The 15608-nt window shown below is 42.6% G+C and overlaps 1 protein-coding gene across 1 annotated transcript in view; it reads left to right on the top strand.

Moving 5' to 3' along the window:
• GRAMD2A (GRAM domain containing 2A) overlaps positions 1 to 15608 on the top strand; it is a 124160-nt gene that overhangs the window by 85317 nt on the left and 23235 nt on the right. The window contains exon 9 of the mRNA XM_086959856.1: positions 6519 to 6590. Within this exon, the coding sequence (XP_086815982.1) occupies positions 6519 to 6590 (72 nt within the window). The remainder of the gene's footprint in view (positions 1 to 6518; positions 6591 to 15608) is intronic.

Here is a 15608-nt window from a genome sequence, read left to right as displayed (position 1 = left end):
CAGATTTATGTTTTTTGTCAACCTGTTTTTTGTTATTTTGCTTTTCCCATCATAGACAGGACTACAAGTACCAGAATGCAGTGTATCAACTATTCACACCTGAAATGGTAAAATGCAAGGTCACTGTGTAGGGTCTAATGGATAATTTTTTGTACACATATACAGCATTTTCCTTCATTGTTTCCACAAAGTACGTTTGTGTTTTCATACTGGAATTAGAGGAATATTCTTTGCAATTTTAGTTTCCAAACTAACACTTTTCTCTCGTGTATAAGAAAGAAATCAGTGATACCAAGCCATTTATGTGGGCTTGCAAGGAAGGGGACCTAGCACATGATCTTATTGGGCAGATGATGATAATACCAGGCAGTTGAAAGGGAATTTTTGCCGAAAGGGGAGTCTGAAAGGTTCACTGAATTGCAAAATGGGTGTAGTGTATATTATAACGTCATTTTGTGGTTGCAAACCCTATGACTTTGTGAATCGCAGGGACTGGGAATCCAAAGGTTTTCGATTTTTAGGTTCTATGCTAGTTAAGAATTAATTTATATTCAAATGGTATGTTGCGGTTAAAGATGTAATGTGTTTTAAATGGGATTTTTGTCATCGTTTTTCATTAAAATATTTACCTTTCTGGTTTGTGTACCTGAAAACAAAATACAAATATAATAAATAGAAGTTAGGCCTGCTGGTTTCACTGTCGGCAATCCCATATCTAGACTATAATTCATCCCACAAATATATGTGGTTACTGGATTTATTGTAACAAGGAGACGTGGTGGGGGTCCCAATCATATCTTGCAGGGGGTCCCCTCAAGTTTCTTTATGCCACTGTGGCAGAGGTGAGGGTGGGGCCACAGCCTCTGCAGTTCATTGAGAGGAAGGTTTTGGCCACGCCTGGTCTTTTGTCCATCCCTAACTGCGGTGTGAGGAAGGTTGAAGTGCAGAGATTTCACACCTCCTTCGGCGAGGGCGATGTTTTTAGGTGGAGAGGGAGGGTGTTCGTGGACTTGGCAGCAAGGTGGCAAAATAGGCCGTCTCCATTTCGCAGATGCACTGTGCCTGTGCAAGAGCGGGGGAGGAGAAATTAAGGTTTCGGGATGGTTGGTTGAAGTTAAGGCGGTGGTTCATGAATGCTGGTCCTTGGTCGTGGAGCGCTTTGTAGGCGTTTGTTAGTAGCTTGAATTGGCATCTTTTCTGTATGGGAAGCCAGTGAAAGTTCCTCAGGTGTTGGGTGATGTGGGTCTGTTTGGATAGGTTGAGGATCAGTCTGGCCGCTGAGCTATATCGTCTGGAGCGTTCTGGTTTTTTCAGTGGGGGTTCCTGCATACGGTGCATTGCCGTTGTCCACTTCGCTGGTGATCAGGGCTATTATGATTATTTTTTTCGTGCTTATGAGGAGCCATTTGAAGATTCTTTGGTGCATGTGGAGAGTGTGGAAGCAGACAGAGGAGATTATGTTAAACTGTCCTTTCAGGGTGAGTTTGCTGTTCAGGGTGATACTGAGGTTGCAGGCGTGGTCTTTTGGTGTGGGGTGGATCTGAGTTCAGCGGTCCACCAGGTGTCGTTCCAGCAAGAGTCATTGTTGCCAAAGATCAGCACTTCGGTCTAGTCTATATTGAGCTTCAGACAGTTGTCGTTCATCCAGTCTGCAACATTCTACAGCAGATGTGGAATTTTGTCATGTTGGTGGTGGGGTCTGCTGAGAGTGAGAGGATGAGCTGGGTGTCATCGGCGTAGGATATGATGTTGATATCGTGGGTTCTGACGATGTTGGATAGAGGAATCATGTAGGGGTTCAATAGGGTGGGGCAAAGGGATGAACCTTGAGGGACACTGCAGATGGTGCTCGTGGGTTCCGAGGTGAAGGGAGAAAGCCGGATTCTCTGTGTACGTCTAGTGAGGAATGAACCGATCCATCTGAATGCATCTCCCTTGGTCCCAATCTGGTGCAGTCTCTTGATGAGTGTGTGTTGGGATACAGTGTCAGCAGCTGCAGAGAGGTTGACGAGGATCAGGGCTGCGTATTCTCCACTATCAAGTAGCATTTAGGTGTCTTCTGTGGCGGTGATCAGGGCAGTCTTGGTGCAGAGGTTTGCGCAGAATCCGGATTGGGATGCATCAAGTAGGTTGCTTCTCTCCATGTGCTCAGTGAGCTTTCAGTTGGTGCCTTCTCCAGATTTTGGCAGGAAAAGGGAGTCGCGACATGGAGCGATAGTTCTGTATTTTGAAGGGGTTCACAGAGGGTTTTTTGAGAATGGGTCTGATGTCTGCGTGTTTCCATGCATCGGGAAAAGTGGCTGTGGCGACGGATGCATTGAGGATGGTGATGAGTTGGTGGCTGATCTCGTTGCTTCCTAGTTTGAAGAGGCAGTGGGGGCAGAGGGTGGTGGATGCTCCCGAGTGGGTGGTTTTCATGATGGCCGTGGTGTCCGGTGCGGTGAGCTGTACCCATGCGGTGAGATGTTGATCGGGGAGGTTTCCCTTAGAGTGAGGCGGCTGAGGCAGTCGGTGGGTTGGGGATTAAACTTCCTGTAGATGGTGGATATCTTGTTGTGGAAGTGATTTTCTAGAGCGTTGCAAAGTTCCTGTGAAGGAGGAATTGTGTTCTCAGGGGCTGTTGGGCAGGAGAACTCTCTGACGATGGTGAGGAGTTCCTTGGTGCCGTTGGCGCTTGCCTCTAAGAGGTCTGCAAGGGCGTGCTTTTTCTCGTCTTTGTGTCATTGGTGGTATTTATTGAGGGCTGATTTGAATGAGGCTTTGTCTGTATGGCCTCCGTTGCTGTATCATCTTCTCTAGTTGTTTGCTGCTGCTTTTCATTGTGCTGAGTTCCGCTGTGTACCTGCTGGCTTGTTTGGATGCTCCACAGGTTTTGGCTGGTTTGATGGGGTAGTTGATGATCCAGATGGTGAAGTTCTCGACTGCTTGTTCCAGGTTGGTTACGGCACCAGGCTGGGTGGTGTTGAAGGCAACCATCAATTAGGTCTGTGTCACTTTGCTTCAGCTGCAGGTGGAGGTGAGGGGGAGGGTTGGCTGTGGTGTGAGATGATCCTGTGTTGGTGAAGTGACGAAGGAGTTGTTGGTCCAGGTAAGTTCTGTGGCATGGCTGTTTTTGAATCTGTCGCTGGACATGAAGATAGGGTCCAATGTGTGTCCTGCTCTGTGTGTGGGGTCTGTAACCAAGTGGGTGAGGCCGATGTTATCCATTCATTCAGGAAGATGGTGGGGTTCAGGTCTGTGTGGTCGTCCAGGTGGAAGTTGAGGTCTCCGAGGAAGATGTAGTGCTTGAAATCGATGGTGAGTGGGGTGATGAAGTCTGTGATGGCATTGCAGAGGCCGGTGCCTGGTTTTGGGGGTTTGTAGGCAAGGGCGTCTTTGATGGGTGTTTTGTCTTTGGTGTGGAGTTGGAAGTTAAGTTGTTCCATGAGTAGTGTGTTGTCGTCTTCGGTGGAGGAGCAGTGGATTGATTCTTTGTAGATGAGGGCGATGCCCCTTCTGTGTTTGTTTGTGCAGTCACAGAGTGTCATCTTGTTGCCATTGGACATTGCAATGGCAATGTCTGGGGCCGCAGAGGGGGTGAGCCCGGTCTCTGTGATTAAGGTCACGTCAAGGGTGAGAGTAGAGGTGGTGTCCCAGACTTCAGTGATGTATTTGCAGAAGCGATCTGGTGTGGAACAAGAGGCATAGGAGTGGTTCCAGGATAATCTCAGTCAGGGGACTACAAATTGCGTGGACAGGAAAATACAGCAGAGTGTGAGGAAAAATATATAACCATGAAGAGGGAGATTCAAGGGACAGTAATTCAAACACCAAACCAGTGAAGGGAATGTAGATTGTGCTCTCTTGTGTTACAATAGCATCAAGTCACGCTGCAATAACCAACGAGCAAAAACATGATCTGGGAAGAGAGACCTTGTAGACTCAAGAACTAGGAGAACCAATGGGCAAGATGATGGGGAAATCCCATTAGAAGCCCACAAGTGTCAAAAAAGGGAGCACTGTCAGAAGCAATTACATGGGCTGGGAGCCCTCAATCTTTCCCCTGTGCAAGAGCCTCAGCCTGCCTCCCTCCGTGCAGGCTGCTTGCCTTCGGTTTCCAATGTGGCTTGCCACCAGCTTGTACCCGTGCAGATATGCACAAGCAAGTTTAATGTATCTGATTCTGAGCATTCTTCTGCTGTAAACTCGTTAACTAATAGATGAACTCAAGTAAAGCTAAGTCTGTACGTTTGGTTCTGTAGCCATGTCCCGATATAAACGTGGATGATGGGCCCCTGTTACCATGTCCCACAGAGCTCCTTTCTTTGTTGTTCAGCAGACACCTAAGTCAGGCAGCGACAAAAATCTGGAGCAAAAATAGGAGCAAGGAAGCAAAGAACATAACAAAAAATAAAGAAATGCATCACTAGGAAACGCCTCCTTACAGGTAATTCATACAGATATTGATATCACATTAAAATACTCCATTTTGGATAGGGAACCTCAGCTAGCATTCTCTGGCCAGATCACCATCTTTCCTGAAACTCATGGCATCCGTTAGGCACATGTAGAAAAAGCCCAACTTTAATATCCTTTGCCCATCCCTGAATTCTACAAACTCACAGCCACCTTTTGCACATGACTACTGGGGGGTCATTAGGATGGCGGGGGGACTTTGTCCGCCCGCCATTCGGACTTAAAAAGGGACCATAAGGGTGGGGGTCCTGTGGGGGCCATTAGGATGCGCCCGCCACACTGGCAGACGCATCGCGCATTTTTAACATTGCGGCGGGTGGTGCAAAAAGCACCGCCCGCCGCAATGCTAAAAATGCACGTCATGCTTTTCAATGCACAACGTAACAGGCACCGTGCGGTGCCTGCCACATCGTACTTTGAAATGCGTAGGTACCCCCCATGTGCACCCCCCAGAATCCTCGGGGCCTGTAAAGGGCCCCAGCAAGAGATTCCCGCATGCCTTTCTGTGGCGGCAATGCCGCCCCTTTAAGGCATGTGTACGCCCCCATCATAATATGGATGGCGGTGTCTAGCATACACCGCCACCATATTCAACTCTTTTCTGCCCGGTCGACTTGTCGACTGGGCGGAAAAGCGGTGGACGGTCTTTCCGTCCACTGTAGTCCCCCGCACCATAGTAATATGGCGGGGGGAAATAGGTGGCGGGCAGGGATGGATGTCGGGCGGATCGCCCTCGCCATGCGGGCGGAGGCGATCCGCTCGACATCCTAATGGGGCCCCAAGTGTGGAAACAGAGCAGTAGTCTAGGCAACGAGGATGTTTAATCACTCCTGGAACATGACATTAAGTTTTATGCTGACTGAAAGCACAAGGATCACACACTATTCACCTAAATGTTTGCAATCTCTCGTAACCTCTTGGCACAGATATAATTCATCAATGCACTCCCCGCTGCTTCCACTGGCAGATAATCCAATGATACCACCAACTTTAGAGCCTAAGGCAAAATTGTAGTTGACTAGGTTTGGACTGTCTTGCATGGTGGATGCCCTGTAGTGCAGATTTCTGCCACATCTACAGTTTAAAACTATGGAAGGAGTTACAACATTAGGCATATTTCTGTTCTTTCAGTGGTGTTCAGGTCTTGCTACCCCACTTTAGCCTGGGAACCCCAAGTGCTAGAGGCACATATTTATTTATCTATTTATTTGAGCATTTTAGAAAGCGCCTGCATGACTCTCAGTTATCAGACATGGACATAGTGAGTCCATACTGGTTACATAAACCATATAAATAATCGACAACTGACAACAGCATAAGCACATATATAGAGAGGCTATAACCCTTTACATGAATCCTGAAGACAATCATCCACTTATAGTGTCACAAACATAGATTACCTATTCATTATCATCTCTCCAGGTGTCTTGATGAGACAAGACAGATGATATCTGTGTCTTGGTGAGAGAACCCTGGGAGTTATAGACAGCTTACCACTAATCCTGACAAAAGAAATTGGTGTCTTATATTTACAACACCACAATGGAACTACAAATTGCTGACTAGTTCCAAAACTGATTCGTATTTGGCAGGTCTCTGTCTGGAATTTTAAAGAGGGCAAGAATACAAACGACTGGATTGCAGCCTTGGACGATTACCTATAACTGGGCATAATTCAGCATTCCTTCTATCATTTTATTGTTTGCTACTAAGTGTAGGCGGTTCAAGGTCGAAATGTGCACTGGGAGTGGATTTGAGCCTCCAAATAACTGATGAGCAATGGATTGTTTTTATACACAAAGGAAATAACCTTGACTAGCAAACACAGACTGCTCTTTTTCAAGTCCTTTCTCAGACTTTGTATATGAGATTGTTGTACCTAAATATTGTAGAAGGAATGTTGTCTGCACAACTTTCTGGGTCCTAAAATTGTTTACAAAACTATCACTATAGTTAATAATAAAATATATACCTAATGGAACAAAATGTTTGTAAACAATGTTTAAAACACAATATTTTTGTCAAACTGTATTTCTGTACACGATTTTCTCATATATAACTAGGATGGACACGGCATGCAAGAGATGTGGGAGCTCGGAGGCAGACTTTGCGAACACTGGGCCAAATTCATAAAGGTAAATATAAACGTGCAGATTTAACCTCTTAAGTGCTGCCTCGGGGCGTTGGCCGACGGCAGCACTACCTCCCCAGTGCTGCGCACGACCATTGGACGTCCATTCAGCACTAGTTCAAATGGACAGCGCAGCACTGGGGAGGGATGTTTGCGCGCATCTAAGGTGTTAATTGTGTATATTTGCTACTTTACCTAAGTATTTTTTGCTATTTACCATTTAGAAGTGCAGGTTTAAGCTGGAGTGAAGACTTAAGTATTTCCATCTCTTGAACCTGGGGGAGGATACATAGGAGTAAATTTAGGAGTGTAAAGTTACTACTAGTAGCTTTTCACATGTACGTGGAGCTCTCCCTGTCAACAACTATACAAAACATTATTAAAGCTTATTATTATTTAAAATAAACAATTAAAAATATTTTAATTTAAATTAAAATGTAAATAGTATTAAATATGTAATGCAGAGCTAATAAAATAAAACTTTATAGCTAAGTAACTAATTAAAGTAAATGTGTATTAAATAAATAGTTAATTCATTTAAATATATTTATAGATAACTCTTCTTAAAGAATAATTTTAAAAATGCCTTCCACTCGAACATTTGTATTTATATTTAATATGTTACATTTTGTTCAAAGTTATGACTTTAATTAATTTAATTTTTTGTAATTTTTTAACAAAAGTTCAAATGTTTAATTATATTTGTAAATTAGGTTTATTATATTTAAAATATATGTGTTTAATAATTATTTATCGTTGTTTAATATTAAACTATGTATATATATATATATAATAAAAGTAACATTTATGTTATTTACTTTATTTACCTTCTTACTGACTTGTCCCTCTGATTTGGTAGTAGATATATACAATTTTCCCACCACTCTCTCCCTTGTCAGTCCCGCATGTACCACTAAGGGACTGATTACGATGTTGTCGGACTCGCATAGACTTCAATGGGTGCCTGTGTTCCGAACGAGAACACAGGCTCTAATTGACAGAAAGAGTGGATGTGGAAAACCATGCACCCTGTGGTGGGCACCCCATGGTGCATGTCACACTGTGCATTCATGGGAAGGGGTGATCCATGGGTACACCCACGGACTGGATTCGGAGGGTCCCGGGTGAAGGGGGGCCTGCTACAGGCCCCCAAAGTCAGATTCCGACAGCCGAACTGTGTCAGAGCAACCGATTTGGAAAGGCTGTCCGAATCTAACATCTTAATCGCTCAGCTGAAAACGCGGTCCGTAGACCCCTACGATTCAGCTCTGACCGACTTGGTCACTCCCAATGCCTTTCGGAACCGAGTCAGACAGTCCGAACGCTTTCCAGTTCCAGTAGTCTGTTGTTCAGAAAAGTGTCCGAATCGGATTCGGACTAATCAAATGCCGTTCAGTGCCTCTCCGAACGACATCGTAATCGACCCATAAGTCGTAAACTTAAATGTGGGGAGACCTTCCCATAGAAAAGATAGGAGAGGTAGGGGGTAGAGAGTTTCCACTCATAGGTTTGTGAATTCTTTTTTTGTAGTAAGTAAATAGCACTACTGTACTACTACTTTAAGTACTACAACATGCAGTTTGTGAATCGGGCTGATTGTATGGTTATGTGCTTTTGTAAATTCAAATTGCTTTAATGTATTCTCAGAACTGTTTCGAATGATTGAAAGTCCTCTACTACCCTCTCCACTTCTCTGGAAGTACTGAATTTTGTTAAGCATGGTGGTGCATAGGTATGTGGCCATAGGAATTTAGCTCTGGCCTACTGGAAAAACCCATCCTCGAGTGTGAGATGACGGAAAGAAGACATAGGGCCTGATGAAGAGTTTGGTGGATGGGTTACTCCATCATAAAACTGACGGATATCCCACCTGCCATACTACAAGTTCATCATATCCTTTGGCACTTGTAATATGGTGGACAGAATATCTGTATCTGTGATGAGTAACTCCAAATGAAGGCCTTGGTCTACTTAACAACTTGATGGACATCTACAAAACAGTTTCAACTAACTACATGCTCTAGGGGTATGTTACCTTCCCTTCACATATATTTGGCAGGAGAAGACTATCATGAGGCTTGTTAATAAATAGGTAATAAGGGATCATAGAAGGCAGGCATAGGATGATGACTGTGGTAATTTATTGCGGGGAGGATTTGTCTGCTGGGCCTTGAATTGGTCTCTGTAATCTGGGTGAAGAGGGCAATCAAAGCTGTGCATGTTTTTCTACAGAAAGGGCTTATTTAGAGTTTCATGGACGTCATAAAGTAGTGGATATCCCATTCACCTTATTACAAGGGCATTATAGCCTATGGTACTTGTAATATGGTGGACGAGTATTCACCACATTTTGACAGCGTATCTCTTCCTTCAAACTCTCAAAAATGCCCTTCATCTCCTGCCACAGCTACTTAATGCTTCAGTATGATGGTTCGTGGTGTTTGATTTATGATTTCACACATATACTGGTGTTCTCTAATCATTTTCAAAATAATCTTTTTTTTAACATTCTCAAATAAACATTTCATAACACCATATCTTTACATATTCGTTTTTACCAGAGACAGCAAGATTGGGTGAGCCGCCATATGGTGATATGTCTCCTTGCCATAAATAAGCCTAAATTGCCAAGAATTCTGTCATGTCTCCACTGGCTTTCATCTCCCCTTATACAGAAAAGTCATACTTTTTCTTCTCACTTTATTTGTGAACCAAGATCTCGCCCCAAGCACTCCGACACCCATTTCCAGAAACACTCCACCAGGGGACAAGGCAATAGTATGTGCATGAAGCTGCTCCTCTGAATGTATCCTCTTTGCCTCTATCAGTGTCTTCCCTCCCCATTCTCAGGGGAGTGTCTTTTGCATATTGTGAATATGTTATATCGGCAGCTGTATGATTTGGAATCCTGCTCTAATTACCATTTCCCTAGGATATCTGAGAGTCTCTACCTATTTGGCATCCCCGAGTTTGCCTAACTCTCGCTCTAAGTCGCTTTTCAGTTTTTTTACGATATTAGAGGACTTATTAATTATTTTCCTGTAAATCATGGAGATGGCTTTTTGCAGAGAGGTTCAGAGAAGACCCTGTCCTCCATCAGGGACTAATCATCTATGGTTGAGCTCACAGCTAGATTGAACACAAGCACTTCTAATTTGAGTATACTGGTAGTTTTGCATGTCGGCAATTTGGTACTCTTTCCAGAGGTAATCTGATTCTGGTTTGGTCACCTTTCAGGAGCCCTTCAGTTTTCCCACCTCCGTCAATGCATTGCTTTCCCAAAGTGGTGTTTCATCCAGCAGGACTCATCACAGCCCGAATACCTTTTTGCCTCTTTCTAGACTTTGCAGATTTATACCCTATGGGTAGGCGTCCCCAGCCATCTTGTCCCTGCAGGGTATCCCCTTGATCCTATTGCGTGCCTGTCAACTCTGTGAGCCAGCTTCTCCTGTGGAAAGAACTCCCATTCATTGACCACCACCATTTGAGCCAAGGATTAATATTTTCTTATATCCAGGAGCTAAATTCCGCTCAGATATACTCTTGTTAGTTGTTACTTGTTAGTTTATGGACTGCAATAAGCAATGGCGTCCCATTCCAGAGTAGAAACCAAAGGTCTGCTTCTAGGTTTTTGAAGAAAAGAGTAACTAGAGTAAGACTACTATCTTGAACATGGTTTCTGAACCCAGCAGGGTCTATGGAAGAGATCCCAAATGTCTAACATCATCCTTAAATATTTCTAATAAAGTGTACATGTTCAGTCTGAGAAACTCCTCTGCTTTTCAGGTAGTGAAAGACCCACAAAGAAACCACCAGTATGCACTTGTATAATTAATGCAGGGATCACCCAGTCAGAGGGAACCATAGGGACTTCAACCCGTATATCCTTTATCCAGAATATTTACCAAAGATCGTAAAAACTGTAGAAGTATGTCAATGGACAGCTTCGCTGTGCCACATATTGAAGCACATCATCCACATAGATTGAGATACTTTCATCCCAAGTACCATCCCACCGCAGTCCAATCACCAGGGCATCCTCCTGGATCCAACATGTCAGCACAAATATCATGGTTGATGGGGACACTAGCTGGAGCGGTTTGAACAGAGTGCCATTGATCTTCAGTCTTGCCAGTGTTCTCTAGTACAGTAGTTTAACCCATTGTGGGTATCAGTGCCCAAATCCAATCCTCGCCAAGAACTCAAACTTATAAGACCATTAAAGAGTGTTGAGGTCCTTGGCCAACGTCCAGTAATGTTCCAACACTCCTTTCGAGCATGCCATACAGGCCCAGCAAATTAAGTGAAGTACTTCTATTGGGCATAAAACTCAATTGGTCCAGGTGTACTTGGAAAGTGACCACTCTGCTCAACCGCGTTGCCCCTACCTTCACCAAAATCTTAATTTCTACTTTAAGCACAGATATAGGTCTTTAAATGGCACAGTAATCTGGCTGCTTAACTTCTCTAGTTATTATCAGTATCATGCAGTGGCGCAGGTTGTATGGGAGCCGGTCCTCTGCACAGGCCTATGTAAACATTTGCAGGATATTGATACAGCTCCAGTGGTAGACCATTGGGGCAGAATGCCTTGCCCAGCTGCAGGTCGCTGACCTCCTGAGTAAGTCAATCTATATTAATGTTTCCTTCCAGGCCCACCATGTGCTCCCGCAAGAGTCTTGGTATGTTAGTTTCAGCCAAGATATCCTGTATCTCTGGTGGTGTCAATGTGGCCTGTAGAGGCTTTAGTAATACTCATCAAATAAAACTGCACTATTAGTGTTGCCATGAATTATATACCTCTAGGCTGGCGTAATTTCCCTTAGCATTACATCTTTTTTTCTTGGGAAAGATTGAGATTTGGACCTAAAAGAAAATCATCAAATCCATTTCATTACTTATTTTCAACCTCTGCTATGTCACATAACCGAGACTCAACTGTAACAGCATAACAGGAGAATATGTAGAATACTAAATGCCTGATTTTGATGTCGGGCCGACAACGTTGTGGTCTCGGGGCCAACCGAACTTTGGTTGGCGGTCACAACACCGCTATTACAATGTGACCGCACATGGTGCGGTCGCATTCTCCGATTTCTCTATTTGCTGTAAATTGGCGTAGCACAAGCTCCAATAGAAAAAGAAGAGATTCTGTTAATCCCTGCACTGCGTGGTAGGCACCATAGGTGCCCACTCGGCCCCCAAACAAAAGCCATGGAGCAGGGCCCCCAAAGTCAGTTTCCGCAAGGCTTTCTATGTCAGAAAGCCCAACATAAAAATCCTGTCTGAAATAATAATCATAATGGAGGAAACGCCGTGTTAGTAATTACGGTGAGGCTTCCAACTGCCCGACGGGCTCCTTGAGCCCTTCGGAATCCAGCCGGAATAACCGGCTAGGTTTAACTATCGACCACCAGTATAGTAATGTGGCGGTCATAAGTGAAACCTATGATGTGAGTCGGACAGCCTCCGGCCTCTGGTCCGAGACTGTCCGACTCACATCGTAATCAGGCCTCTAATGCCTGGTCTAATTGCTAAAGAGCCTATAGTTCTAGACAAGAATCTTTCAAACACACATTATCATACAATGGCCATAAAGTATTCCATTTAAATAGTTTGATGTCATGTTAAAAGTACCTTTCTGAATAATTAGATATATTACTTTTCCTTTTCCAATCTGGAAAATTTTTAAAAATAATTTTGGTAATTAAAAGTCTCTTCAAATCTGCACTTGAAACAAAGTTTTCTGAACAGAATATGAATACTTTGGACATAGGCATGCACGAAACAGGGTATCAGATTATCTGATTTGCCACAATTTTCTGCTATAAACAAACAATTTTCTTGAATTATCCCTTGCCAATATGTGTAACCCTGTTCCACAATGATATGATAAATTGTGGAGAATACATTACTTTGTGGATGGTTATTAATTATTTTTTCAATTTCTCGGGATTATCCAAATAATAACATGATAATGGATCAGATTTACCTTCATTGTTAACGTAGTTGAAATACTCCTAAAATGCCTTAAGTCTGCCAATTGAAGGCACCCACCTGACAGTATTACCTAACCACTGACCAGTTTATCTACAGATACAATGATGACTATTTTGAAGAAAACAAGAACATCCTGATAGTTTTTGACATCCAGATAAGGATCTTCATTGGCTAATGAAGCATATGACTGAAGATCATTCAAAAGTTGTTTAACTATGTTGACATCCCATGAATTTGTATAAGGCCTTGGTGTTATTATCTTATCCAATGAAAGGCATTACAAAATTAGGATTTGAATTACTTTGATTTGAAGGACCTATATTTTGATATGGAATACTTTCCCGAAAAACACCATTAGGCAATGTATACGGAGTAATGTTAACAGCATGATAATCTAATTTAATGCTAAGAAAACAATGTGCTGTAAATCCTGTTCCAGAAGAGATGGGCGAGAATTTTTAGCTAGATAGTACCCATGCACAACAAAACAAAATCATGCACTTTCAGCAATACACATAAAAGATAATGAATACATAGCTAAATGAATACAGTAAAGTTCAGAAAGAAGGTAAAGGGCAAATCATATTACTAGTGCTTACTAAAGAAATAACAGAAACTATTCTGTTATTTCTTTAGCAAAGCCTTGTCACAATAATTTGCCCATTGCTATTATTTCCTAACAGAATAGTAAAATACCATGCTATACACATGTGTAAAATTGAATTGGGGCAGCTAGATGGCTATACCACTATATCTGATTAGAAACATGTCTTGGAACTCTGGTTTCTTCAAGGAAAGTTTGCTTTATGCCAAGACCTATCAGTTACTATTAAATACATGCTATCACTCCCTGCAAGCTTTTCGCCAAGCTAACAGCTGCAGTCTGTGCACTTTATAGATAGAACTCCTATTGCTTGATTTCACTGTGAATGAATGAAAGCTGGTTTATAAAGCATGTCAGTGGCCTCAAAGGTCATCATGGCATTGGTGAAATACTCGAAGAAAAACAAAGACCACTGAAAAAGGATAAACACCAAGGGGAGAAAACTGAGACAAAGAACCTGAGGAAACACACAATATCATCTGCAGTGAGAATCATCAAACAGTAAATAAGTTGAAGATTTTCCAAATTTTGAAATTATTTACTTCCTTTTTCAACTGAAATGGTAATTGATTCCAGAATCTGGCATTGTTGATAGAAAAGACTTTATGACAGGATCAAGTCCTTTGAATTTTGGGAATTTCAAAACACATCATAGTTTTAGGTCTAAAACAGCAAGAAGGCATGATGCTAGGTAGAGACATTTGAAAATCAAAAGCTTCTAGACAGGCAGCCAATGCAATGTGGTGAGATGTTGGCTAACTGAATCTGATATAGTAAACACTAAAATTGGTCTGGCAAATAGATGGTTTAGTAGCTCCATAGAGAAATAATTAAAGTGTGGGACATGATGGTAGCTTGAGCTATAATTTCCTGCAGTTGGACAGCAAGAAAGGAAGGATTTCCTTATGGTTCTTAGTGGCCTGAAACAAGCCGCTGTACGTTTGATGATCTAGGAAGCCCAAGTGAGTTTAGAGATGAAAATCACTCTCAGGTTCCTCAGTGTTGGTGATGTAATGGACGCTTGCCCCTTGTTGCCCGGCCACCAGCTGTTGGCCCCAGTATTGGCCTTATTGCCTACCATTAGTACCTCGTTTTTGTCAGTATTCAGTTAAAGTCCATAATCCTTATCCAGTTGTGCATATTTCATCCATCATTTAAAAGCATATATTTGGCAACTACACAAGTATGTCCTTATCTGTCTGTGCTTGATGTACATAATCGCTGCTTTCAGAGACTTAAGCATAAAATGAAATAAATGAATGAAATCCTGGTGTATTGATTGTTATTAATCCTTCAGGAGAGAGTTTTTGAGTGACCCAGGTCTACTTTTACCCACACTTTAAATGCTTTCATGCATCTACATTCATGTGCTCGACACTATCACACCTCCCTTACTTCTTTTTCCTCACACCATGCCACAACAATTGGAAAGTCTTATGTGGCCATAACCCCTAACTCACCACATCCATTATTTCAATACATATCTACACAACTTTGTGGTCATCCACATGTTGTCCTTGCCATGTCCTGTCTAAGAAACAACTACTATTACCGCTGCTCTGTGTACTTAAGAGGCTCTATAAGCCTTTAACTTTAGCGCCTCATCTTCAGACCTGACCCAAGCAAAATCTACATTGACAGCAGCACCTCATGCATCATTCAAATCAACAATGTATTTCTCTTCGACTTCAATCTCCCAAATGATTCCTCCAGCATGGCTGTGAAAGCAGCATTATTCTAGCTTCTTGACTGCAGGAGTATCAAACAACCATTTGAACAACACCAGACCAACATTTTAAATCAGGTCTACACAGTCATGCACCCTTCCAAATCACATTGGATTGGTTCGAACATGTCACCTTACATCAGCAACCCATCACTGTCATTTAAAACCCTCCAAGCCACACTACAGCTTCTTCTTGGACTTGCAATTGAAAACACTCAAGCCAGAACTCATCACCCTGGCAGTCACAATTGACTATAAGGCAGATAGCAACTCTCTGTAAATAAACCTCTCCCCATCATGGTGCATCCAAGAGCTCACTGACAGCAAATTAGCTATGAGCAAGAAAGAACAACACCTTACTTGTAAGACTGAAATCTGTCTGCTCGTCACACAGAAGACGGATCTCTAATACCAAAGAAATCAGTAAGCAAAACCATTTTGCAGCATTTTCATTGCCATCAAAGTAATTATGTGTACTATGAGGCATTGTCTCAATTTCATCCCAGACCCCCATGATACTGTACTCAACTGGAAATTGCAGTGCCATCAAATGACAAGACCAAATCTAATAACTCCTCGATAATACAAAACTGCAATCTCTTTCATTCCACTATGCAATGTACGGATGTGGACCTCCTTAAGTTTGCCTCTTCAAACAGAAATTAATAACAACGTTACCACATTCAAATCCA

Source organism: Lissotriton vulgaris, chromosome 2_2 (assembly GCF_964263255.1).
Source record: "Lissotriton vulgaris chromosome 2_2, aLisVul1.2, whole genome shotgun sequence".
Taxonomy (NCBI): domain Eukaryota; kingdom Metazoa; phylum Chordata; class Amphibia; order Caudata; family Salamandridae; genus Lissotriton; species Lissotriton vulgaris.
Note: the sequence above shows the minus strand (reverse complement) of the source record. Positions and strands in the feature narration are given on the sequence as shown.